Source organism: Myotis lucifugus, unplaced genomic scaffold (assembly GCF_000147115.1).
Source record: "Myotis lucifugus unplaced genomic scaffold, Myoluc2.0 scaffold_37, whole genome shotgun sequence".
NCBI lineage: Eukaryota > Metazoa > Chordata > Mammalia > Chiroptera > Vespertilionidae > Myotis > Myotis lucifugus.
In genome coordinates this window covers 7,265,175-7,290,709 of record NW_005871085.1, presented here as the reverse complement: position 1 = coordinate 7,290,709, position 25,535 = coordinate 7,265,175, and the positions used below count along the sequence as shown (strand labels likewise).

The window sequence follows — 25,535 nt, the reverse complement described above, 5'->3', positions numbered from 1 at the left end:
CTCTTCGAATGTACTGTCACTTTGCATGCTAAATAAACTTCCTCTTGCATTAGAGTTCTTGGCTCTGAATTCTTTCTTTACTAAACTGAAGCGTCGAGAATTAACACTGCCAGTAACAAAACCATTGGTCTTTTCAGAAAGCAATTTTTCAAGAGGATAACTAAGGAATCCGAATCTTGCATTAGTATTAAATTTTAAAACAAATGTCTAGAATCAAAGTAGACAAGACACACTTTACATAAAATTTATAACATTTATTTAGGCAAAAAAGAAATTCCAAAAACAAAAATCTTTACACACAAGATTAATATCTAAGTGATGTCCTGGTTTAAAATATAGCATGATTCACGTACAGAACACTGCCATTTATCTGGCCACAGTGAGAACAGTGCCTCCAGTCCAGATAACTGAGAGCCTTTGAAATGTATACACATTATACTTTCCAATGATATCCTTTGAAAGGAGTTAAACTCTTCCACTAGAATTCAAGCAAAAGATAGCTTTTTTTTTTTAAGTCAGAATTTGATAGTGGGAATTACACAAAAGTCAGGGATTTAAAATTTTTATTCTTGCAGATTATCTGAAAGTATAAATCTTGATATAACATCCTCCCATTTTTAAAGGGAAAAAACACTCAATTTCTTGCTTTTATGAAAGTGTGTTCAGCTTCCACTAGCTAAGTAGCTTCTTGCTTCTAGGCTGATTAAAATAAGCTTAAAAGAATCCAATGTTTTCCCAAAAGTGAGTCCCAAACTGAGCACATACTATTAATGAACTAGATCTATAATTTCCCATTTAATGATTGTGGTAAGTTTTGATTTTCTAAATATTCTTAATAGACATTCTGGCTAGCTATAAGGTTGTGCTGTCAAAAAGAGTTCTGCTTCATCCAGAGAAAGGAGGAACAGCATTGATTTTTCTCATAGTTTACCCCAAAAAATTGGGGGAGGAAAGAAATAGGCAGAGAAAGCTCTTTCTTAGGCTGCCAATCAGTTAACATAGAATGTCTTAGGTTAAGATTTGGAAACTGGCCTGGGCTGGGTAGCTCACTTGGTTAGAGCATCATCCCAATATGCCAAGGTTGCATCACCGGTTTGATCACCGGTCAGGAATCAATCAATAAATGCATAAGTGAAATAACAAACTGATGTTTTTCTCTCTTCTCTTTCCTCTCTCTCTAAGATGAATAAAACAAAACAAAAAAATTAAAAAGATCTGGAAACCAAAGAATGTATAATTAGGAGTATACCATGTCATGCAAAGACTATGAAATACTAAAAAAAGATAATTACTCATTTAAAGCATATTCAGCAAATGTTCCCATCATACTGCTATTCTCATCACTGGATAAAGGTTGGATTTGCATTATTCCTAAAATAATCAATTCATGAGTTAACAATAAAAATTTAAAATGTGCCAACACATTTGGCACAAATGGTAAAGATTAAATATCCAATATCCACACAGTCATTTCAAACTGCTACATGGATTTGAGAGGGAAACCGTAAGTTTGCAAATCTTTCTATAATCTGTCTTAAGCTACTACCCTGAAGCTCTAACCACAAAGTCCCAAATAAGTAACATGCAGATAAAACTGCCCACATCACTGACAATGTGACAGTGCCTTTAACTTATACCGTTAGTTTTAATAATACTGTTTATCCCAAGATAAAAGTTGCACAATAACCAAAGAACGTAAACATACCATTAGAGGGCAGCAGAGGGATAGGTTTTCAACAAAAAAATTTTTTCCCAGCTGCTCATGACCTCTTTTCAAACTTGAGTACATTGTTCTATGGAAGGGAAGGGATGGTGGGTGAATGTTATCCATGCATTTGGAAACATTAAGCCAAAACCATGATTCCTTAATCTGACCTTCCCTAATTTAACAAATAAAATGTTTTCATTAAAATGTGGTCCAGCCACAGCTGGTTTTGCTCAGTGGATATAGCCATCGGCCTGTGAACTGAAGGGTTCCAGGTTCAATTCCCGTCAAGGGCATATGCCTGGGTTGCAGGCTTGATCCCCAGTGGGGGGCATGCAGGAGGCAGCCGATCAATGATTCTCTCATCACTGATATTTCTATTTCTCTCTCCCTCTCCCTTTCCCTCTGAAATCAATAAAATTATTTTTTTAAAAAAATGTGGTCCAAAGGGCTCGAAGATGGCCCAATGCCATCTTACACATGGTATAATAATAATAATAAAATAATAATAAACACAGCCAAATGAAAGTGAATGGGGAGAAAAAGGGCCAACTCAAAATGTTCCATTTAGTAAAAGCAACTTCATAGGCTGAATATATAGGATTAATGTTTTTACACATGAATCTCTAATTCCTGGGTTGTTCGCAATCAAAAGATAAGATTAAATTCCCACTGCAGCTTTACAGTGATTCATTGCATTCATGGGTAATTCACTTAAGTTGATTGATGCCACTAAACAGAATTTCTGTTCAAGAGTGAGTAGTAGTAATATGTAAGTTAATTTCTGTAATTGTGGACCTGATAAGATTTTTTAAATCTGCAACTAAGGTCAGTAGCCACTGAGGCCTTGGCCAGAAGGTAAAATAACCATTTATTACTACCTGATTTATGTTTTTTCAACTGCAAGAAGAAGAAAAAATGATTTTTTAGAGTTCAAAGGTCACAGCCAAACTTACTTGATGGAAAAATGAGATGGCTTAATTTTTGCTTTAATTTCAGACTGCTCTTGTTTTACTTAACAATACCACCAACATGCATCATTATATTCTAAAAAGTCTAATTCCATTTCCTGTTGATCTCTTGCTGTTGCTTGTGGACTGCTGTACTGTTATTTTACAATATCTGAGTGCTTCTTGATTTGAGCAATGAGTGGTTCAACCCTAGTCTTAATTGTGCTTGAAATAGTACTTTTTAGCCACTGAAGAAGTAACCCTTGAAGGCACCAAGTACTGTTAAATTCTGTTATAAAAATGCAAAAGGAAGGCCTAATAGATTCTAACTGTAGAGAGAGGCCAGTTATGCCTTATAATTTCAATATTTTAGCCAGATTCAAGACCTTAGAAACAATTCTGTGCCTTAATTAGATATACAACTTTAAGAACCATCCCAACAATAAAGGCACTACAATTTTTATATATTTGGGAAGTGATCAATTATTTTGCTTTTAAGACTCAGGAGGTATTTGGCCATCACCAGTGCTCAAAGTAGTAAATTAAAATATCTGAGTCTTCATCTATCAACAAGTTATTCTGTGTAAGAAGAGATTTATTATTTTCTGTACATCTTTAGCCATTCCTGAAAACAACTTGTTAGGAAAAATCTAGGATTAGCCTTTAAGGAACATGCACTGTCTTGAACAGAATATAAGAGAAACTTAAAGCCAAGCTTGTACAAATAGCCTTTCCCTTTACTACACAAGCTAGGAGACTTGGAAGTGGTCAACATAGCTGGTAGCAACTTCCAAGATACTGTAGGCTGTCCTATTTTCTACATTTTGCCTTTGATATTAAAATTCAGAAAAAAAGGGGAAAATTTTAAAAGAATTTTCTATTTCCTCTGTAATAGGCTTATTCTATACAAATTTATCCTGTATCTATAACATTTTTTTAAACCAATTAAGTCAGAATTAACACACCATTTTACTTGATATTTAATGGTTTTTAAAGACCTACGTTAGTTTAAATTTTCATCCCTGTGGAGGAGTACCAAATAATTCAAGTATGATTACTGTAATAGTGGTATGAAATGTGAATGTCAAAAATGTTATCAGCATACTAGTAAACCAGCTCCTTTCTAAATAAAAATGCTTCTGAATAATCACCATAATTTAAATATACCATTTAAAATCTCTACTGAAAATATTTGGTCATCTATGGAAAAAAATGCATTCATCTGAGATTGTGATTAACTTTAATCACAAAGTAAAATTTTAAATGGGAATTAAGTTTTTGGTGACTTGCTGCCTCCCAACTGCTGTTATTGATATAATGATAACTGATTCTTTACCATACTATAACAGGTATCTTAAAGGAAAGGCAATCATATAAAAAAATAATCAATCAAAAAGTATTTTCTCTTATGCACTGCACCTAGAATCACTATATTTAACAACAGTCTAATTCTACTTGTTCATTTTGGCAGTACAATGTGGACATCTTTCTCCAACATAAAAACATTAAGATACATGTATTTTGAAACAAAAGAAATTTAACTTCTTGTGGCAAAATTTACTGTTGTTAAACTTGTATTTTAACTGAGCAGGTAACATCATGTGTAGTCTCTCTATTCCACTGAACAAAATTACTTTGAAATAGAGGGACAAGAATGGTCAGTTTTAACAAGACATTTTAAAAATTCACATTTTCACAACGATGTGACCTATCGATTCAGAGAGTTAATCTGTAACATTTTACACTGTGATGTCTGAGGATTATTTCTAGAGAATTTGTGTAGGAAGCAGAAGTCCATGCTTCCAGGAATAATTATGAAGAAGCTACTGCTCATTGCCCCAGGAGATGTGGACTCCAGAAGCATAGCCTGCTCCACTTTAAAAACTATACCATAAGACCAGACCTTTTCCCAGTTCCTAAACTCTGTTATCCCTTAATAGTTTTTCTTTTTAATATATTTTTCTTCCAGCTATCCAAGCTCCAGCCAGTGAGTAGCTTTCCCAAGGAGAGGGTTCAGATTTCCATTCTTTCACACTAAGGAGGGCATCTGATAAAAGGTACACAGACAGAGAATAAAGACATTTTATACAGAGCATTATAAAATTTACAACTGAAGCGGTTTCAGAAATCAGGTTTACAGCTTATCTGAAGCTGCAAACTGATTAGAAGGGTCTTTAAGGTCAGAAAAGTCTGGCCTAAGGGTTCGTGCAAACTTTGTCATAAAACTGTAGAATTTCAAGCACAGGTAAGTTCAAACACTGAAAGATGTAGAAATTTTTCTAAAAAGCAATGATGAAGGAAGAGACCCTTCTTACCTCATAAGTTAAAAATCACAAAACAAATTAGAGACTGTTCACATGGGCAGTACTGTACATCATCAATCCCAAACTGATCTAAGCCTCTTGTTATGGAAACCCCAAAACATCACAGAAGATATCCTAATGAACCTATGACAAAAAGGATTCCTGTGATTCAATTATCCAATTGCCTATGGCTATCAATTTAGTCTGGCCTGGGGCTGCTTTTTACAGGGAGGTGGTCTCCCATGGCGTACAATGTGTTTTTCTAAAGTGTCCAGAATGGCCACAGCAATCTGCTGGACATGGGGATCAGTCTGTTCATGTTCTTTGATGTTGTATAAATGCTGCAATCCTCCTTCTTCAATCAACATGCTGCAATACCTTGAGGCTGAAAGAAAACAAGAGAAAGAGCTTTTCTTAAAACACTTAAAAATTATTCCACACACACAAAAAATAATTATTTTTCACTTAAATTTAGCTCTTTTGTTATTGACTGCTAACATATGCTACAGATTGATAAATACCTTTGTAATGATGTTATGTCTACACTGCAAGTTCCCACACATAAATAATACACGTACCATATATATATATTTACATTTACATTTTAATCATAACCTTAAGACATAGACAATCTGGAAAAGAAAATTTATTCGACCCCAAATCACAAGATAGGTGCTTGTTACACTTTTATGCATTTCCTGTTTTTTAATATATATTCTTTTATTTTATTTTATTTTTCAATTACAGTTTACATTCAATATTACTTTGTTTTAGTTTCAGGTGTACAGCATAGTGGTTAGAAAATCATATACTTTGCAAAGTGTTTGCCCGATATTTCCAGTACCTATCTGACATCATACAGTTATTACAATATCATTGACTGTATTTCCTATATGACTATACATTCCCATGACTACTTTTATAATTGCCAATTTGTACTTCTCAATCCTTTAACCTTCTCCACCAGTACCTCCACCCCCACCCTCATTTCTGTTTTTTAAAAATTTAATGGCACTGATATTGTACATGCAATTTTATTTCTGCATTTTTATTTTAAAATATTTTTTTGTACACACAATTTTTTTAAAAATATATTTTATTGATTTTTTACAGAGAGGAAGGGAGAGGGATAGAGAGTTAGAAACATCGATGAGAGAGAAACATCGATCAGCTGCCTCCTGCACACCTCCCAGTGGGGATGTGCCCGCAACCTAGGTACATGCCCTTGACCAGAATCGAACCTGGGACCCTTCAGTCCCCAGGCCGACGCTCTATCTACTGAGCCAAACTGGTTAGGGCTACACACAACTTTTAAAGCCTTATTAGTTTTAGTCATTTATTAAAGTATAATTTACACACAATAAAACAAAATTAAAGTTAATCTACATTTTGATGAGTTTTGCAAATGTATATACACCTGTGGTATAATTCTTGTTTAAGTTTTTTGGTGGACTTTCCATTTCATTGATTTTGAGGAAATATCTGGAATGCTGGGCAAATGCTAAATGTATGTTTAACTTTAGAAGAAGTCACCAAATTATTTTCTAAAGTGGTTATATATTTTTCCATCCCATTAGCAAAGAACGTGAAAGAGTTATTTCGCATTCTCGCCAACACTTGTCCTTGTCCATCATTTTGATTATAGGCAGCCTTCCTAGTATGTGTGAACTGGTATCTCATTGTGACTGAATTTATAGTTCTCTAATGACATGATGTTGGTCCTGATTTTTAATTAAAAAAAAACACACTACAGTTTATTATTAGTGTTTCTATGTGTTTCTTGTGCAATGTTTAAAGTAACTTATGGAATGAACTTATATTAATAAATAACTGATAAAACAGTTGATTCATAATCTTTAAAAAAGAGATATCAAACCTGATCTAGGCCTGGCTGGTGTGACTCAGTTGGTTGAGCGTCATCCTGTGCACTGAAAGGTCACCTATTTGATTCCTGGTTAGGGCACATGTACAGGTTTTGGGCTCAAGCCCCATTCGGGTGCGTGCAGGAGGCAGCCCACTGGTCTCTCTCTATATCTCTCTCTCTCTCTCTCTCTCTCTAAAAACTTACAAAACAAAAAACAAAACCCTTACCTAAATGCCTTCTTCTCCACAGACTATGGGTGCAGAGAGCAACATCTTGAATGGGGAAATTCTGTGTAGATGGGGACTGGGTACTGGAATGTACCATAAATATTGGATCTCCTTAAGACATTTTGCTCAAAAAATGAACCCACTGTAGGCTCCTCATTTTTACTATTATTTTTTTAAATGTCTGGGTTGTTGAATAAAACTTAGGTTCTCTTGACCCTTTTATTTATTTATTTTTAAATGTATTTTTATTGATTTCAGAAAGAAAGGGAGAGGGAGAGAGAGATAGAAACATCAATGATGTGAATCATTGATCTGCTGCCTCCTGCATGCCCCCTACTGGGGATTGAGCCCAAAACCCGGGCATGTGCCCTTGACCAGAATCAAACCTGGGACCCTTCAGTCTGCAGGCAGACACTCTATCCACTGAGCCAAATCCGTTAAAGTGGCTCCTAACTTTTATATTCCATGTTGGAACAATGTAAGTCTCATTCACTATTATCATTCAGTATCTACTATTGGCAAGCTCATTCTGAAAAAATAAATGTACTTTATAAACTAAGATTCTCTTATATAGTATTTTAAAAAGTCTATGTCCTTAAAAATCACTTAAATACACAATTCAGAAATGGTTTTTCTATGTAAGGAGAATTTTCCTTGAGAAAGAAAAACATAGTTTCTTTTTGGTACATACGATTCTTGCTGCAGACATGTTGCATGGCCCAAACTGCCCATAGCTGGACTCCTGGTGTTGTGAAACAGCCAAGTAATGGGAAAAATGGATTAAAGGACCTAAAAGTACAAAAGAAAAGAAGAAAAGTTACATCCTCTACTTAGTGTCATTTTCTTTCTTTTTAAAAAATTCCTCACCTGAGGATAAGTTTATTTATTTTAGAGAGAAAGGGAGAGAGAGAGAGAAAGAGAGAGAGAGAGAGAGAGAGAGAGAGAGAGAGAGAGAAAGAAAGAAAGAAACATGGATGTAAGAGAGAAACATCAATCGGTTGCCTCCTGTTCACACCTTGACTAGGGGAATGAACCTGCAACCAAGGTATAACATTTTTGGTTGATGAGACGATGCTCCCACCAACTGAGTCACCCAGCCAGGGCTTAGTGTCATTTCCTAAAGCAATGATTCCTGAGCTTTTCACTCTAGAAATTTTATCCAACTATTTTTAAACTAATATAAATGAGCTATCAGTATATCTTTCCTTTGTCTTAGCCATTTGAAAAAAGGACCATATTCTGAGAAGTTTTGGTAGAGAAGATGGAAGGTGACTAGAACAAGGTACTAACACAGAAAATTTAAAAAGTACTTTTTTGGTCTTGAAGACACACATTTAAAGAATAACAGACCTTGGCTGGAAAACCTAGAAAAGAAAAAGTTAGTTGATAACTAACTGGTAGAACACCATGAAGGAGGTCTAGAATTAGCCTTTCTATTTCTACTGGTTTTCTGCCCAAAAGTGGGTAGAACATAAGTTGGGAGAATCATAAATGTTGGCAGCATCAGCATTTATGAAGTAGATAACAAAAATAAGTTGTAACAATATTATGCAGCCATCTGGAATATTTCAAGTAATTAGCAATTAGCTATCAAGTCAACTAATTGTCATAAGCAGAGTTAGGCATCCAGTATGCACCTTAATAGATTATTATAAATTGTTTCCCTAAACTAATTTGGTGCTACTTCTAGTTCTCTCAATCTTGTTTTGGAACTCCTTATATTAATATACTGTTTCCTGTTCCTAAAATCTTATGCCCTTACTTAATTATTTCTCAAAATTCAGCTCATAATCTACTTCCTCTGGAAACTCTTAACCATTTTCCAATGCAGATTTAAGTACTCTCATCTTTAATTGTATAGCCTTCTATGCACAAAACTAGCACAATAGTGAATCATATCTGATTCGCATTTGGTCTCCCTCACTAGGTTCTTGTGTGCAAACACCATCTCTTACTCCTCTTTGAATTTCAAGAGCAAAAAACAAGTCCCTGGCATTTGTCTTCAATAAAAGTGGAATAAAGGAAGGACTGATGAATGAGAGGTAGCAGAAAGTAAAGATACTTTGCTTCTTTTAAAACCAGTAGGAAGATAGATACCTGGGGGCAGGGGGTAGGGGGGGTTATGTACCTAATAGGAATTACACATTTAGTAGGACCTCTAGGCAAGCAAAATGACTAGGTTACTGTCTTAATATTAATTATCTTGCTAATTACCTGTATGCTACCATCTCACACTCTGGAGTTGGCCATTTCAAAATAGCTGAATGCTGCAAGACAGAAGACACAAGACACACAAAAAAAGGATTAAAATATTTATTTAGCATTGCATTATTGCATTATGAAGCTTTGATAGTTTAACCGCTATGAATATTGTGTGTATGCTTCCAGAAAACACCAAATGATCCTACCAGATCATCCAGCAGAGAATTCCTCTGGCTACGGCTCAATGTCCAAGCTTGTTCACCTCTAGATATTAAATGGGCAATAATTCCTGCTGCAAAGTAACTGACTTCCACTTCCACACTATGTAGGAGACTGCTGATGTGGTCTATAAAATCCTTCCACATCAATTCAGAATGCAATTCTTGTACTTCAGCTATATTGTTCTGGAAAAAAAATTAAAAGTGATATATAGTAAATGCCTAATGACCCTTTGTACTTTAAGAAACAACAGAGATTGAAATGATTTAAACATGTACCTGAAATTCAAAGAGGAGTAAGAGAGGTACCTGTATTTGGACATAGCTGAAGACTGTTGCTATATTAGCACTGCGGGATTATGGGTGATTTTTTCCTCTCCTCTCCAAACAAAATAATAAACTGTGAGTCCCTTTTCAGGCAAAATTGTTAAATAGATAACCTAAAAATGTCCTGATATAAAATATCTAGAAGTGCTGGGTGAATAATAGCTAGCAACCTTTAAATATGTAGCAAACAGAACCAAACTAGAGCAGTAACAGGCCATCACCAATCTGCAGGGGACGAGAACTGGGTTTTAATAGCCATGCAAAGCCAGAAGGTAAGGGCTAAAAATTGGAACTAAGACTTCACATACAAAAGAAGGACTTTCAAAGTGTTACACCTCAATAAAAGAGTGGATGAAAAAGAAACCTACTGTAATCTACTCTCTGGCCTAAAAGGAAAAGTCTTCCCTTATAATTTATAACCAGGGGCCTACCTTCATGCAAGGCTGTGGTTAAACCCCAACTTAGAAAACAAGAGCAAGAGAGGTAGGAAAAAAACCAGAAAAGTTTGGTATCTAGAAAGCAGAGAGGGGTGAGTATATCAAAAGGGTAAAGGAAACAGTAGTTCTGAATACTGTGGAGAGCCTAAATAAGATGAAGACAAAAAACATCCATTTGTTTGAGCAATATAGCGATCTTGTGCCTTAAAAATTTCATAGCCTTAGGTCCCCACTGAATACCACCAAAGTCTGCCTGCTGGCCTACAGAAGGCAGGTGTTTTATCTGGACTTGGATGTAATGGCTTCCCTTGGCAGCACATAGGAAGACCTCTGTTCACATGGGAAACAATTCAGGGGTTTCCAATTTATCTCACTACTCTGAAGATTATCCTCATTCTTTTTTTTTTTTTTTAAGGATAACTCTTAATTTTTTTAATTTATTGATTTTTAAAGAGGAAGGGAGAGATGAATAGAGAGTGAAAGAGACATCGATTTGTTGTTCTATTTATTTATGCATTCAATGGTTGATTCTGACCCAGGATTGAACCTGCAACCTTGGCGTATTGGAAAAACACTCTAACCAGTTAAATTATTTAACATTTCCCTATTACTGGGCATTTAGATCATTTTACATTTTCTACTTTATATAGCTAAGTGAATAGATAGGTCCTTCTTAAATGCCAGGCTCCAGCTGTCCCCCAAATCCATCTCTTATTGCTCAGTATTTCAAAGTCTTGCATCTGGAAAACAAACACAAATCTACATATTTTTACTCACTAATCTATGCCTCCTATGATCTACTTCCTTCAGAACAGAGGTCTGCTCTAAAATGGTTTTTACCACATGGGCACTTTGCCTGTTGCAGAGATTAAAGCATTTGATCCTTCATCTTTGATCCATAAAACATTTGATCTTTCATCTTTGTCTCAAAATCCTAGAGGGCTCACTTTCACCAAATCCAATATATTTACTGAATATATGATTTGTTAAGAAGTCTTTTTTTTTTCTAATATATTTTATTGATTTTTTACAGAGAGGAAGGGAGAAGGATAGAGAGTTAGAAACAGCGAGGAGAGAGAAACACTCGATCAGCCGCCTCCCCCCCACTGGGTTTATGCCTGCAACCAAGGTACATGCCCTTGACCGGAATCGAACCTGGGACCTTTCAGTCCGCAGGACGATGCTCTATCCACTGAGCCAAACCAGTTAGGGCTGTATGTGGCATTTTTAAATGAGATTTTTTTCTGATTATAAAAGTAAATCATGCTCATGAAGTTTGTACTATACCAAAAATATAAAGTATGTAATTCATATTTTCCTTTTAATGTGGTGAAAATCTTAATATGTACATATAGTTTTGTACACTGTTTTTTTACTTAGTTAAAATACATATGTTTTCTAATGTCATTAAGTATTTATAAATACAATAGCAACTTCAATGTATCGCCTCAGACAGAAAATAATTATAGGTTTGAACTAAGCAGGAAATGCTTATTTCTTACCAAAAGTCCTAGGACTTTCTGTTGAATGGATGACTCAGTTGGAAAAGACTGTAAAAAGAAAGAGAAACCTATAATTACCTAAAGAATCAAATATAATAAATGCTTAAATCAATCAATAAATGTCAAAACTGTAGGCTAAATTCCCATTCTAACCTCTAGAACCCTCATGAAGAGTTCTAACCCTTGGTTTTCAATAAAGTGTCTGCAAGTGGTTGGAGATTCATCTGTGAGGTTCCAAAGTGCACTCAAAGTAAATTTCAAAGTAGTATCCACCGAATTTTGATTGGTTTTCTGCTTCACTATTTGAAGAAGTTGCTAAAAGAAGAAAAATAGAATTAATTTCTCATTATTGAATTATTACAATTATTAGTGGCAATAACTAAAAGTCCATTAGGTTTAGTCTCATGGCTTAAGACACTTCCTATAAAGGTTTTTATAAGTATAACAAACAGCCTCCTAGACCAGACTATTCCTCCAACAAGAAAAAAGTATAGGAACTTCACAAATACTTCTATATTATTCTGTTTGTACCTATAGTCTAATCACCTCTAAATAAAATGAAAAGCAAAATGATTAAACCTTGGGACCAATTATCTTACCCAATCAGTGACAACATATACTCATTTCAGATTCTGGCATATAAAAGGTGAAGGGGAGAATGAAGCAAACATTTATTTAGCATCAGCAAATTATATCCTAAATTGTAGTAGTGCTATCCCCACTTTTCAGGAGAGGAAATTCAGTCTGAGAGGTATTAAATTTGATCATAGTCAACTTAGTATGGGAAAGTAAGAAATGGAAGAACTAATTCTATCTTCAAGTTTTAAGAAAAAAAGAAAGGACAAACTAAATATAATAGTAAGAGAATTAAAGTCTATATTGGATTTCCAGGAGGAGGAGGTCAAGGGGGAGAAAAAGGGACTATCTGTAATATTTTCAACAATAAAGATACATTTTAAAAAAGAAAACAGAGGTTCAGGAAAAAATTAAGTCTATACTGGATTTAAATAAGATAATATCTTTGAAATTCCACTTATATATTATCTGTCATAGCTTTAACCTCTGAAATTTTTAAAGTTTGCAAGTTAAATGTTTTAACACCTACATAAAGCATCCATAATTCCATTTATACATTACACTTTTGGAAGTAAGAGACAGCTTTGCTAAAACAGATACAAGAAAACATTAATGAACACTTCAAGTTACATACAGTTCAGGAAAAATATTTAAGAAACACAAACACTTCTGTGCAATTATTTAAATTAATAGCATAGAGGCTAGGAGTTTGGCATCAGAATCAGGTTACCTGAGCTTAAATATAATAATCTCTCTGCATCTGATTAACTGTGTAAACTTGTTTGCCAATTCTTTGTTTCCTCATTTGTAAATTGTAGGTGATAATTAAAAGCAAAAAAAAAAAAAAAAGCTATCATCATTACTACTACTACTGCTACTGCTACTACTACTACTAATTTCTGTTAATTCCTACTTAAGCTAAGCTTAATTTTCCCCCAAAGCATATGAGGGGGCTATTTCCTTAAAATCTTTGAATATATCTCCATCTAAAAGTACTGAGACATATATAGCAATGAAAAGCCATATTTATAATTAAAATGCCATTCTGAATATAGTAAAAATAAATAAAATCAGCATCATTTTCCACTTAACTAATATATATTGTATCATCTAGCACTTAGCATATATTCCTTCAATTACTTTTTTCCTTTTCATTTAATCTTCATAATAACTGTATAAAGTATTTTTTACCACCCTTAAGAAAATTTATGTGACTTGCCCCAAATCACACCACTAATAAATAACAGAATTAGGAATAAACCTAGATATGTCAATTTAAGAATGCATACACTTTCCATTTACCACTACAGCCTTCTTTTATGTTACTTATTTCATTCATATCTTTATTATTATAGTTATTAGATTGCATTACAACTACCTCTACATAGCTATTTTCTATACTGTGAATTTCTTATGGGAAGATATTAGAAATATAATTCAGTGTGAATCCCTAACATTTTAAGGTGGTAGGTGATGAGTATTGTATAATTACCTATCAAATGAATGATTTACTTTGTCATTTCATACATAATTTATGTCATAGAAAAAAGGAGTCTCTCACTTGACTTTTCTATCTACTATGGTTGTTCAAACACCTCATGCCAGGATTATAACAGGAAGCCCCAAAATGGACGTTTTTCCTCCAGTTCTCCCTAAGACACTATTCATATTTATTCTCTTTAAAGGTTTTTAACTTTTCACTGTTCATTATATTATTTCCTCAACTGTGTAAGCAAGCAAAATAATACATGAACTATTTACATTATATTCTTCCCCAAATCATCTAGCATAATCCTAAATGTTTTTTAATATATATTTTATTGATTTCAGAGAGGAAGGGAGAGGGAGAGAGATAGAAACATCAATGATGAGAATCACTGATCAGCTGCCTCCTGCACGCCCCCTACTGGGGATCAAGCCCGCAACCCAGGCATGTGCCCTTGACTGGAATCGAACCCGGGACCCTTCAGTCCATAGGCCGATGCTCTATCCACTGAGCCAAACCAGCTAGGGCTAGCACAATCTTATGCCTATCATCATCTTTACATTTTCTTCATAAATTTAACAAAATCACAAAATTTTAGAACTCGGTAAGATCTTAAGGTTTATATATACACTAATAGTTCAGGCAATTTTTCTAAATTCACAAAATGAATTTACAAATGAGATCCTAGGTCATCTGACTCTTAGTTCAGGGCTCTTTCCATCTCTGTTAAGGAGTAAAGCTGCCTCTATAAAAGGAATTAATACACTCATTTAGAAGAAAGGAAAATAATTTTTAAAATATAAAGTATCAGAAGATACACAACACTGCCTGAAAACAATGAAAATGAAAACTGTCTAGTGCTCTGCATAGAGGAGATAACACTTACCCTCACAATGAAGAGCTCAGCACCAAGCTGTGCAGTTTGTTCTGTAGAAAGCTGCAAGCAAGCAGACAAAATAAATGTCCAAGAACCCACTAGTGTGAATGTACTATCAGTCACTATAGCAGACTAAGGTCAGAGTAAAATCTTTGATCAACCTGGAATTCTGCAATTTTGAATTGCAAGCGTGAATAAGCAGGCTTGCAGAGAGGCTTACTAACCTTTGTGGCTTTCGGATTTTGGGAAAATAATAACTATAAGGGAAACACGAGTTCAGGTACCTTGGCAGCCAGAATGGAAATGATAGCAACTGCCATCCTTTGCATGTTTTGATCCTCATGGTTGCAGAGCCACTGCATGACAAGCTTAGCTGCTTCAAACCTGAAAACACACAAATGGGTTCATGAACTAATTCTGGAGGGGCAGGCACAATTTCAGAGTCCCAGCTGGAAACTGATAATTCCTCTTAATTAACAGAGAATAATAATGATACTTAGTGTTCTGGAGACAGTACCGCAATATTAATTCTGACACTTTGTAATGAAATAAGAGTCAAAACTACTGGGCATTCATCTTCTAAAATTACAGCACATTTCTATTCTGCAGTGATTTCAATAATGTAGTAATAAGTATTTTCTGGGTTCCTCACAGTAGCTAGCACAACAGTAATTCATTCACTTACAATCATGTATTGAACTCCTCTTATGCCAAACATTGTTCTCGGTGCTAGAGACAGAGTAGGGTTCGGGTTATTTTATATTTTTTAGATTCCACATATAAGTGACATTATGTGGTATTTGTCTTTTTCTGTCTGACTTACTACACTGAGCATAATACCATCTAGGTCAGTGATGGCGAACCTTTTGAGCTCGGCGTGTCAGCATTTTGAAAAACCCTAACTTAACTCTGGTGCCGTGTCACATATAGAAATTTTTTGATATTTGCAACCATAGTAAAACAAAGACTTATATTTTTGATATTTATTTTATATATTTAAATGCCATTTAACAAAGAAAATCAACCAAAAAAATGAGTTCGCATGTCACCTCTGACATGCGTGTCATAGGTTCGCCATCACTGATCTAGGTCCATCTATGTTGTCACAAATGGCAAGATTTCATTCTTTTTTAAAAAACTATTTTTATTTTATTACATTTTATTTTATTTTATTTTTCAATTACAGATGACATTCAGTATTATTTTATATTAGTTTCAGGTGTATAGCATAGTGGTTAGACATTTATATAATTTACAAAGAGATCCTTCCAATAATTCTAATACCCACCTGACACTATACATAGTTATTATACTACTAGAGGCCCAGTGCACAGGATTTGTGCACTGGTGGGGGGGCTGGCCTGTGTGGATCGGCCCACTACGGGAGCAGCCCACTGTGGGAGCGGCCCACTGTGGGAGCGCCGCTCATCCTGATCAGCCAAGCAGCTGTGGACCTGCCCTCTGAGCGGCTCCTCCCTGGTCCAGCATCTTCTAAGGAGCCAGAGCACCTGCCTCTCCAGGGGACCCAATCGGGGCCGGGCCCAGGGACAATAGCACTGAGAGGCGGTAGAATAGGTCTCAGTCCTGCAGCGGCCACGAACCCGCCTCCTAGCCTCTGGGGTTAGCTCTGTGAGCCTGGCAGCAGCACTGCACAACCTGAGGGCATCCAGAGGAGGCAGCAGGGAGTGAGGAGGAGGAGCCGATGATTGCAGCCTGGGTTCCTGCCCGTCGGCCTGGGGTTCGCAGCGGGAGCAGCCTCTCATCCCTGTCAGCAGCGCTCCCACTGTGGTAGTGCACTGACCACCAGGGGACAGCTCCTGCATTGAGCATCTGCTTCATGGTGGTCAGTGTGCATCATAGCGACTGGCTGACGGGCTGTTCTGGTCATTCCACCATTTGGTCGCTGGGCTTTTATTATATGCTAGAGGCTTGGTGTACAAAATTTGTGCACGGGAGGGGGGTGTCCCTCAGCCTGGCCTGCACCCTCTCTAATCCAGGACCCTTGTGGGATCGGGCCTAATCCAGCAGTTGGACATCCCTCTTGCAATCTGGGACCGCTGGCTCTTAACCGCCCACCTGCCTGCTGGCTTGATCCCCCTAACTGCCTCTGCCTTGGCCCTGCCACCATGGCTTTGTCCAGAAGGACATCTGGTCTAATTAGCATATTACCATTTTATTAGTATAGATAGAGGCTTGGTGCACGGGTGGGGGGGAGGGTCTCTTCTGGGGGTGGGGCCAGCCTGAGCTAGGGGCTGAGGGCTGTTTGCAGGCTAGCCATGCCCCCATTGGGGTGGGGGTCCCCGCTGGGGGGCGTGGCCAGCCTGGGCGAGGGGCTGAGGGCCGTTTGCAGGCTGGCCACGCCCCTGGCTTTGTCCAGAAGGACGTCTGGAAGGTCTCCGGAAGGTCTCCTGGTCTAATTAGCATATTACTCTTTTATTAGTATAGAGGATTATTGATTACATTTCCTATGCTGTACTTCACATCCCCATGACTGTTTTGTAATTACCAATTTGTACTTCTTAATCCCTTCACTTTTTTCATGTAGCCCTCCAACTTCCCTCTCATCTGGCAACCCTCAGTTTGTTCTCTGTATCTATGAGTCCTTCTGTTTTCTTTTGTTCATTTATTTTGTTCTTTTAGATTCCACACGTAAGTGAAGTCATATGGTATTTGTCTTTCCTGTCAGACTTGTTTCACTTAGCATAATACACTCTAGGTCCATCCATGTTGTCATAAATGGCAAGATTTCATTTTTTTATTTCTGAACTAGAGGCCCGGTGCATGAATTCATGCACAGGTGAGGTCCAGCCAGCCTGGCCCGATCAGGGTTGATTGGGCCGGGCCAGCTACGGGGAGGGGCCGCAGGCGGTTGACCAGCCGGCCCGCCCCCTGGCCGAACTCCAGGTCAAAGGGACAATTTGCATATTAGCCTTTTATTACTAGTATATAGGAGGATACTATTCCATTAAATAGGTAGGTAGGTAGGTAGAGATAGATAGATAGATAGATAGATAGATAGATAGATAGATAGATAGATAGATACTACATTTTCTTTATTCATTTACTGATAGATATCTAGGTTGCTTCCATATCTTGAGTATTACTAGTAATGCTGCAATAAACATAGGGGTGCATGTGTCTTTTCAAATTAGTGTTTTTGTTTTCTTTATATAAGCTGGCAATAGATTCCTAATGGGCCTCTGCCTCCCTCCATTGCGTTCCCTTCAATTTCTGCCTACACAATTGTAATAAATAAATCTGTAAGAGGACTTAGGTATGATGTCACTCTTGTAGTTAGTATTTTATGATTCTAGCAATGGGCCCATACATTCAAATCTTTTTTCCTGCCTACCATATTCTTACTGCAAAGTAGACTGCTCATTAGTCCCCGAAACATACCCACAGTTATGAGGTAATATGGCCTGAAGTTCTTTGGATTTTTTGGTTTAAATTCTAGTTCTATTTTTATTTTTTCATGTGAGGTGATGCGTTAAGTCATTAAAAACATCATAGGCCCTAGCTGGTTTGGCTCAGTGGATAGAGCATCAGCCTGCAGACTGAAGAGTTCCGGGTTTGATTCTTGTCAAGGGCAGGTGCATTGGTTGCAGGTTCAATCTCTGGCCCTGGTTGAAGTTTGTGTGGAAGGCAACCCATCGATGTGTCTCTCTCACATCAATGTTTCTCTCTCTGTGTCTCTCCCCCTCCATTCTACTCTCTCTAAAAAAAAAAAAAAAAATCAATGGAAAAATATCCTTGGGTGAGGAGTAACAAAAACATTATAAACTTTGGAGTCAGTCTGGACTCAAATATCACCTTCTACCACTTATTAACTTTGGGACCCTGAGCAAGTCCCTTAATCTCTCTGAACTTCAATATTCTCATCTATCTATAATAGTAAAAGCATAATATGCTAATTAGACCAGATGTCCTTCCGGACATCCTTCCGGATGACCTTTCGGATAAAGCTGGGGCTGCGAGGAAAGCCGGTGCCAGTAGCCAGGGGAAGGAAGGCCTACTCTTGCACTAATTTTGTGCATCGGGCCTCTAGTAAAATAATAAGATCTATTCTACAGGACTGTCATGAGGATTAAATGATATCACATATCAAGCTTAAGACTTAGTACAGAACTTGACACACACCACGCTTTTGATAAAGGTTATTTTTTTACTAGTATTATTGACTTCCTCTGTGCCTTTATTTGTACAGTTCCCAAAACATAAAACAACTCAACTAGCTTCATCTTTAAAGCATATAGCATGGCATAAAAAGTACAGGCTCTCAGTCAGTCTGGATTTAAATCTAAATTCTGCTACTTACTATCTTATCACCTTGAGCAAGTTACTAAACCTCTGTGTGCCTCTGTTTCCTCATCTGTAAAATGAAGATTACAAGACTAATCATTTCACAGGACTGATATAAGGACTGAATAAGCATATGTAAAACACAGCACAGTGCCTTGCGATTCCAGTGCTTCATACATGTTAGTTATTTTTATTATCTCAAATGCCATCACTAACATGAAATCTTTAATGATTACGAATCAGATGGAATCTTTCCCTCCTTGTTTGGGGGCCCAATTCATTCTGTTACTTCTTCTATGAAAAATTCTGTTTTCTATTATACTCATTCATTCATCCTTCCATCCATTAAACATCCACTTAAGCACTAGAGACAAAGAGATAAATCAATCACAGTCTCTAACCACAAAGAAGTTCAATTCTAGTAGAGGGCACTAGCTATAAAATAAAATTAGTAATCTACTATATATATTCCAAACTACTTATTTTAAATAGTAAATGGAACACCTCATTCCTCAGCCATGCCATATAACAGTGTACTGTTAACAAAATAAAAGTAAATCACAGTAAAATTGCTGCTGGAGAAATATACATTTCAGTATAAATTTCTTTTTCAAAATATCATCATTAAAAATTATAAAACAGTAAAATGAAAAAAATCTCTTTTATCTCCCAAATTATAGCATCTTAGAAAACCCTTTTTACTTATTGGTATCCAGTCTTCCTTTAACCTCTGCTTAAAAGTTTCCTCTTAAAAAGTTTCTTCTATAATTCAATATCAAATAACTAATAATAAGAGGTATGATTCAGAGAAAAGAACACTGAACTAGAACTAGATGACTTCTAGTCTGGTAATTACTAGTCACAAAACCATGGGCAAGCACTGAATCTCTATATGCCTCAGTTTCTTTAGCCCACATTATTATGTGGATATTTTTAAAACTATAATCAATATAAATTCTTAAGCAAAGGGCTATGAAAACAGGGGCCCATCTGCTATCATGAATATCAAGACACTGAACTAGAGAAAGTAGATTTAGCATTCTATAAGACAACATATAATCCCATCTACTTGATTAATTGTACATACAACAGGGATATAAGTGGTACGAAATTACCTAAGACTTGTCTGGCGTAGCTCAGTGGTTGAGCGTCGACCTATGAACTAGGAGGTCATGGTTTGATTCCTGGTCAGGGCATATACCTGGGTTGCAGGCCTGACTGATCTCCAGTGTGGGGCGCGCAGGAGGCAGCCAATCAATGATTCTCTCTCATCATTGATGTTTCCATCTCTCTCTCCCTCTCCCTTCCTCTCTGAAATCAATAAAAATATATTAACAAACAAACAAAAAAAAGAAATTACTCAAGACAGATTTCTAAAATTCTGTTTTGTCCTATTTTAAGTTTTAGGACTATCACTTGCCTGTTAAATGGAACATCTTGAAGGATCCGGTCACTGCAAAGTGAAAGGAGGCAATTCTTCTGCAACTAAAGAACCAAAGGGAGAAAAAAAAATCATAAATAAAATGTTGCTTTGTTACTTGTTATTTTTTAAACAGGAGTAGCCTCTATATTAAAAAACAAAACAAAAAACGGAAGAAGACTGATGAAACCCCACTCATTTTACAGCCTTTATTTTGGCACCTACTGTTGAAATAATGACTTCCACTGGACACATATAAGTTTACCAGCACATTTTTTTTCTTTTCCTTTAGATGACAAATAGGATAAGAAGTAGGATAATTCCAGCTAATTTCCCTCTGTTCTGGTAGACTTTAGGTGGGTCCCGTTTTGTCTTCTGTCTACCTGGCTTCCAGGGGCCATGAAAAACAAAGCCCAAAGTTTATCTGGTTTGAGGGAAGCTGGCTTTAATGATCCACTCACCAATGTGGGATGCCATTTTTACTTGGTTTTGGACATATTTTTTACTAACTTGCCAAGTCACTGCTAAATTTTAAGAGTTAAAAATATAATTTAAGCCCTGGCTGGGTGGCTCAGTTGGTTGGAGCATCATCCCATTCACTGAAAGGTTGTGGGTTTAATTCCTGATCAGGGGGGAGAATCGAAGATGGCGGCATAGGTAAACACCGGAGACTGATGCCGCAAACAACCACTTCAAAAATACAACTAAAAGACGGAACGGACATCAACCAGAACCACAGGAAGGCTGGCTGAGAGACTCTTCAACTAGAAGGAAAAACAACAGCATTACGAGGCTCAGAAGAGGCGCAGTGTGGAAAATTTAAAGGTGCGGAGGTGCGCGCGCAAAGCGGGCTGGTGGCTGAGGGCGCAGTTGTCGTTTTCAATCAGGAGGGAGTCTCAGACTCTGGGCTACAGATCCGGGCGAGTCTCTAGGGACCCAGACTCAAACGGGAGAAGCGGGACTGTCTGGCTACGGTCCCTCCGAGGTTTGCAGCGGTTGCTGGGACAGAGAGGTGGAGCCCTTGGGGACGGACTGAGAGCAGCCATAGCTGCTCCCTCCACCCGCCCTGTTGAGCCCGCCCCGCCCAAGCCCTGCGCAGAGCCATTTGCCGGATTGCCTCAGGCAAAGGCTAGATTAGCCCCTCCCCAGAGGACTGAAGTTTTCCACACAGCTGATTCTCACAGCCAGTCGGCCTGGTGGTCAAATCCCTCTAGTATTAACTACAACAATTAAGGCTTAACTAGAACAAGACTGTGCACAAGGACGATAAGGGGGTGCACCAAGAAAGCATAAAAGATGCGGAGACAAAAAAACATGACAGAAATGGAGGATATGGAGCTAAGAATCGCAATTTTGAGGGCTTGCAATAAACTTGAGCAGAGCCTCACGAAAACTAATGAGACCCTCGATGCTACGATAAAGAAATTAGAAAGTAAGCATACACGGACTGAAATAAAGAATATTATACCCAATAGCAGACCAGAGGAGCACAAGAATCAAACCAAAGATTTGAAAGCAAAAAACACCCAACTGGAAAAGCAAAATGAAAAAAGAATCCGAAAGTGTGAAGATAGTGTAAGGAGCCTCTGGGACAGCTTCAAGCGGACTAATATCAGAATAATAGGAGTGCCAGAAGATGAGAGACAGCAAGATATTGAAAACCTATTTCAAGAAATAATGGCAGAAAACTTCCCCCACCTGGTGAAAGAAATTGACTTACAGGTCCAAGAAGCGCAGAGAACCCCAAACAAAAGGAATCCAAAGAGGACCACACCAAGACATATCATCATTAAAATGCCAAGAGCAAAAGACAAAGAGAGAATCTTAAAAGCAGCAAGAGAAAGAGGCTCAATTACCTACAAGGGAATACCCATACGACTGTCAGCTGATTTCTCAACAGAAACTTTGCAGGCCAGAAGGGAATGGCAAGAAATATTCAAAGTGATGAATACCAAGAACCTACAACCAAGAGTACTTTATCCAGCAAAGCTATCATTCAGAATTGAAGGTCAGATAAAGAGCTTCACAGATAAGGAAAAGCTAAAGGAGTTCATCACCACTAAACCAGTATTATATGAAATGCTGAACGGTATCCTTTAAGAAGAGGAAGAAGAAAAAGGTAAATATACAAATTGTGAACAACAAACATGCATCTATCAACAAGTGAATCTAAGAATCAAGTGAATAAATAATCTGATCTACAGAATGAACTGGTGATTATGATGAATCAGGGACATAGAAAGGGAATGGACTGACTATTCTTGGGGGGGAAAGGGGAATGGGAGATGCGGGAAGAGACTGGACAAAAATCGTGCACCTATGGATGAGGACAGTGGGTGGGGAGTGAGGGCGGAGGGTGGGGCGGGAACTGGAAGGAGGGGAGTTATTGGGGGGGGGGGAGAGGAACAAATGTAATCTGAACAATAAAGATTTAATTTAAAAAAAAAAAAAAAGAAACAAACAAACAAAAAAATTCCTGATCAGGGTGAGTACAAGAGGCAACAGATTGATCAGTGATTCTCTCACATCAATGTTTGTCCCTATCTCTCTCTAAAATCAATAAAAACCATACCAGCTGGTATGGTTCACTGGCTGAACCAGGAGGTCATGGTTTGATACCTGGTCAGAGCACATGCCAGGGTTGCAGGCTTGATCCCCAACAAGAGGAAGCCATTCAATGATTCTCTCCCATCACTGAGGTTTCTTTTCTTTTTTTTTTTTTTTAACATATTTTTATTGATTTCAGAGAGGAAGGGAGAGGGAGAGAGAGAGATAGAAACATCAATGACAAAAAAGAATCACTGATTGGCTGCCTCCTACACGTCCCCTACTGGGAATCGAGCCCACAACCCAGGCATGTACTCCTGACCGAAATTGAACCCGAGACCCTTCACTCCGCAGGCTGATGCTCTATCCACCAAGCCAAACCAGCTAGGGTTCATCATTGATGGTTCTTTCTCCCTCTCCCTTTCTGAAATCAATAAAAAATTATATATAAATATAAAAGAGGTAATATGTAAATTGTCCGGAATGCCATAACATCACGACCGCTCAGGAGGAGGCTGCAAGTGCAGGTGGGTGGGAGGGGACTGTGTGCGTGGTGAGGCAAGCCACGGCTGGTGCAGGCCCAGAGCGTACAGGGCCTGCCTGCCGCCGTGGCTGCGGGGAGGCCCGGAGAGAACAGGGCCCGCCAGCCGCGGCGCGTGAGCTGCAGAGGAAACACCTTTTCTGACCACTCATTGGCTAAGTTCCCTGTACGCCACCTGCAGTGTTCTTGGTAACTTGGGTAATAAGAATCCAAGAAGGTGATCTAGGGTTTTTCCACCTCACTACTGGAGGAAAAAACGAAGGTCTGCTGCTGGAGGGGCTAAGAAATATCATATCCTGCCCTAGCTGGTTTGGCTCAGTGGATAGAGCCTGGGCCTGTGGACCACAGGGTCCGGGTTGGATTCTGGTCAAAGACATGTACCTAGGTTGCAAGCTCCTCCCTGGCCAGGGCCCAGGTCAGGGGTCATGCAGGAGGCAACCAATTGAAGTGTCCCTTTCACATTGATGTTTCTCTCTGTCTTTCCCTCTCTCTTCCACACTCTCTAAAAATCAATGGAAAAATATCCTCAGGTGAGGATAAAAAAAAGAAAGAAATGTCATATCCTATGAAAGACAGCTTGAAAATGCCTAAAGAAAGTTGTCATTTTTTCATGGTGAAGTGACCTGACTCCATGTTGGTGAAAATACCTTGGTGGCTGCAGCAGCTGGCAGTGGCAGCAGCAGTGAAGTGATGGAGGCGGCGCCTTCCTCTGATCAGCCCAGTTGCCTCCCGCAGAGGGAGGCCTGGGAGCGGGCCTAAGCCGTCAGTAGGACATCCTCTGAAGGCTCCCGGACTGAGAGGGGGCAGGCTGGACTGAGGGACCCCCCACCCCACCCCCAGTGCACAAATTTTCGTGCACCGGGCCTCTAGTTATATAGATAAAGAAAAAATAAAAACAGCCTCAAATGAGGTTTTATATATCTATATCTATATCTATATCTATATCTATATCTATATAATTTAAGCAGTATTTTGAGTTGTCATCTGGCTAGGTTATATAGTCTGCCATACCTCTAGAAATAGAAAATCCTTGTCTTATTCATTTCTGTATCCCAGAACTTGATAGTATATGGCCCAGAACAGATAGATGCTCTATGGCTAGACTCAAGATCTAGATTGAAAATGAGTTTTATATGGCTTACACTATTTCCCTGAACATTTGGATTTAAATACTATTTAGGCAGGGAATGCACACTTTAGTTTTCTACTTCTCTGTTGTCCTACACTCAGTCATACCACAAATTTATTACTTTACAGCTTCTAAAGGCATTAGAATTTCCACCCTCGGTCTATTAAATTGAACTATATGGAGGTAGGAGATGGGTAGGAGACACTAAAAGGACTATTTGAATGCAGATTCCCACATGCTTACCTGCTGGTGATTAGGAAAATGTTCCATAGCTTTCAGCAGCAAATGGGTCACATCAGCCAGGAGTCGGACAGGCATTCCTACAGCAAGATCCTGCTTGGTTAAATTAAATACACAGGCGCTTGCAGCAAGTTGCACTGGTAAATTCATAGGGTGGTTTCTCATCCCAGTGACCACAAGCTGGAAAAAAAAAATTAATCCACCTTATAAATCCAAGCTCTCTTCACACAGCAACATTATTGTGTTAATATATAATAATTTCTAAAATGTCTTAAGTATCTTTTTTGTTCTCAAGTGCAAAGAGCCTAGGACATAGCAGTTGCTCACTAATACTTAGTTCCTGTGAACCTGGTTCATGTCCAGAAATTTTTCTGTAAGACTAATGAATCTTTTTTATTCAGGTAATTTATCTTTGTGTATCCAAGACCTAATACAGTATCTGTTATATGGTTAACACAATAAATTCTTAATGACTTAAATAGAGTAAAGCAGATGCAAACTAGTTTCAGATGAGACTGGGCACGTCAGGGTGATATGGCAGTAGACTAAATTTCACTTTCTTTTTTTTTCTACTTTTACTTTTATTCGCATTTATTTTATGCTGAATTTACTCCCTGGCCATAGTTTTTGTTTCTTCAGTTTCTTCTGGGATATCTTTTTCTTTCATGTAACTTCCTCTTCT

At 37.8% G+C, this 25,535-nt stretch overlaps 1 protein-coding gene across 1 annotated transcript in view; it reads right to left on the bottom strand.

The window, feature by feature from the left end:
* Nucleotides 1–239: 239 nt before the first annotated feature.
* Nucleotides 240–25,535, bottom strand: part of ZYG11B (zyg-11 family member B, cell cycle regulator) — a 62,820-nt gene continuing 37,524 nt past the window's right edge. Inside the window, exons 3-12 of the mRNA XM_023752824.1 lie at nt 24,857–25,033; nt 20,397–20,461; nt 14,959–15,058; nt 14,684–14,734; nt 11,889–12,050; nt 11,736–11,783; nt 9,458–9,655; nt 9,264–9,316; nt 7,741–7,838; nt 240–5,343 (exon numbers count right to left, since the gene is read on the bottom strand). Coding sequence (XP_023608592.1) covers nt 5,153–5,343; nt 7,741–7,838; nt 9,264–9,316; nt 9,458–9,655; nt 11,736–11,783; nt 11,889–12,050; nt 14,684–14,734; nt 14,959–15,058; nt 20,397–20,461; nt 24,857–25,033 — 1,143 coding nt within the window. The 3' untranslated portion in view covers nt 240–5,152. The remainder of the gene's footprint in view (nt 5,344–7,740; nt 7,839–9,263; nt 9,317–9,457; nt 9,656–11,735; nt 11,784–11,888; nt 12,051–14,683; nt 14,735–14,958; nt 15,059–20,396; nt 20,462–24,856; nt 25,034–25,535) is intronic.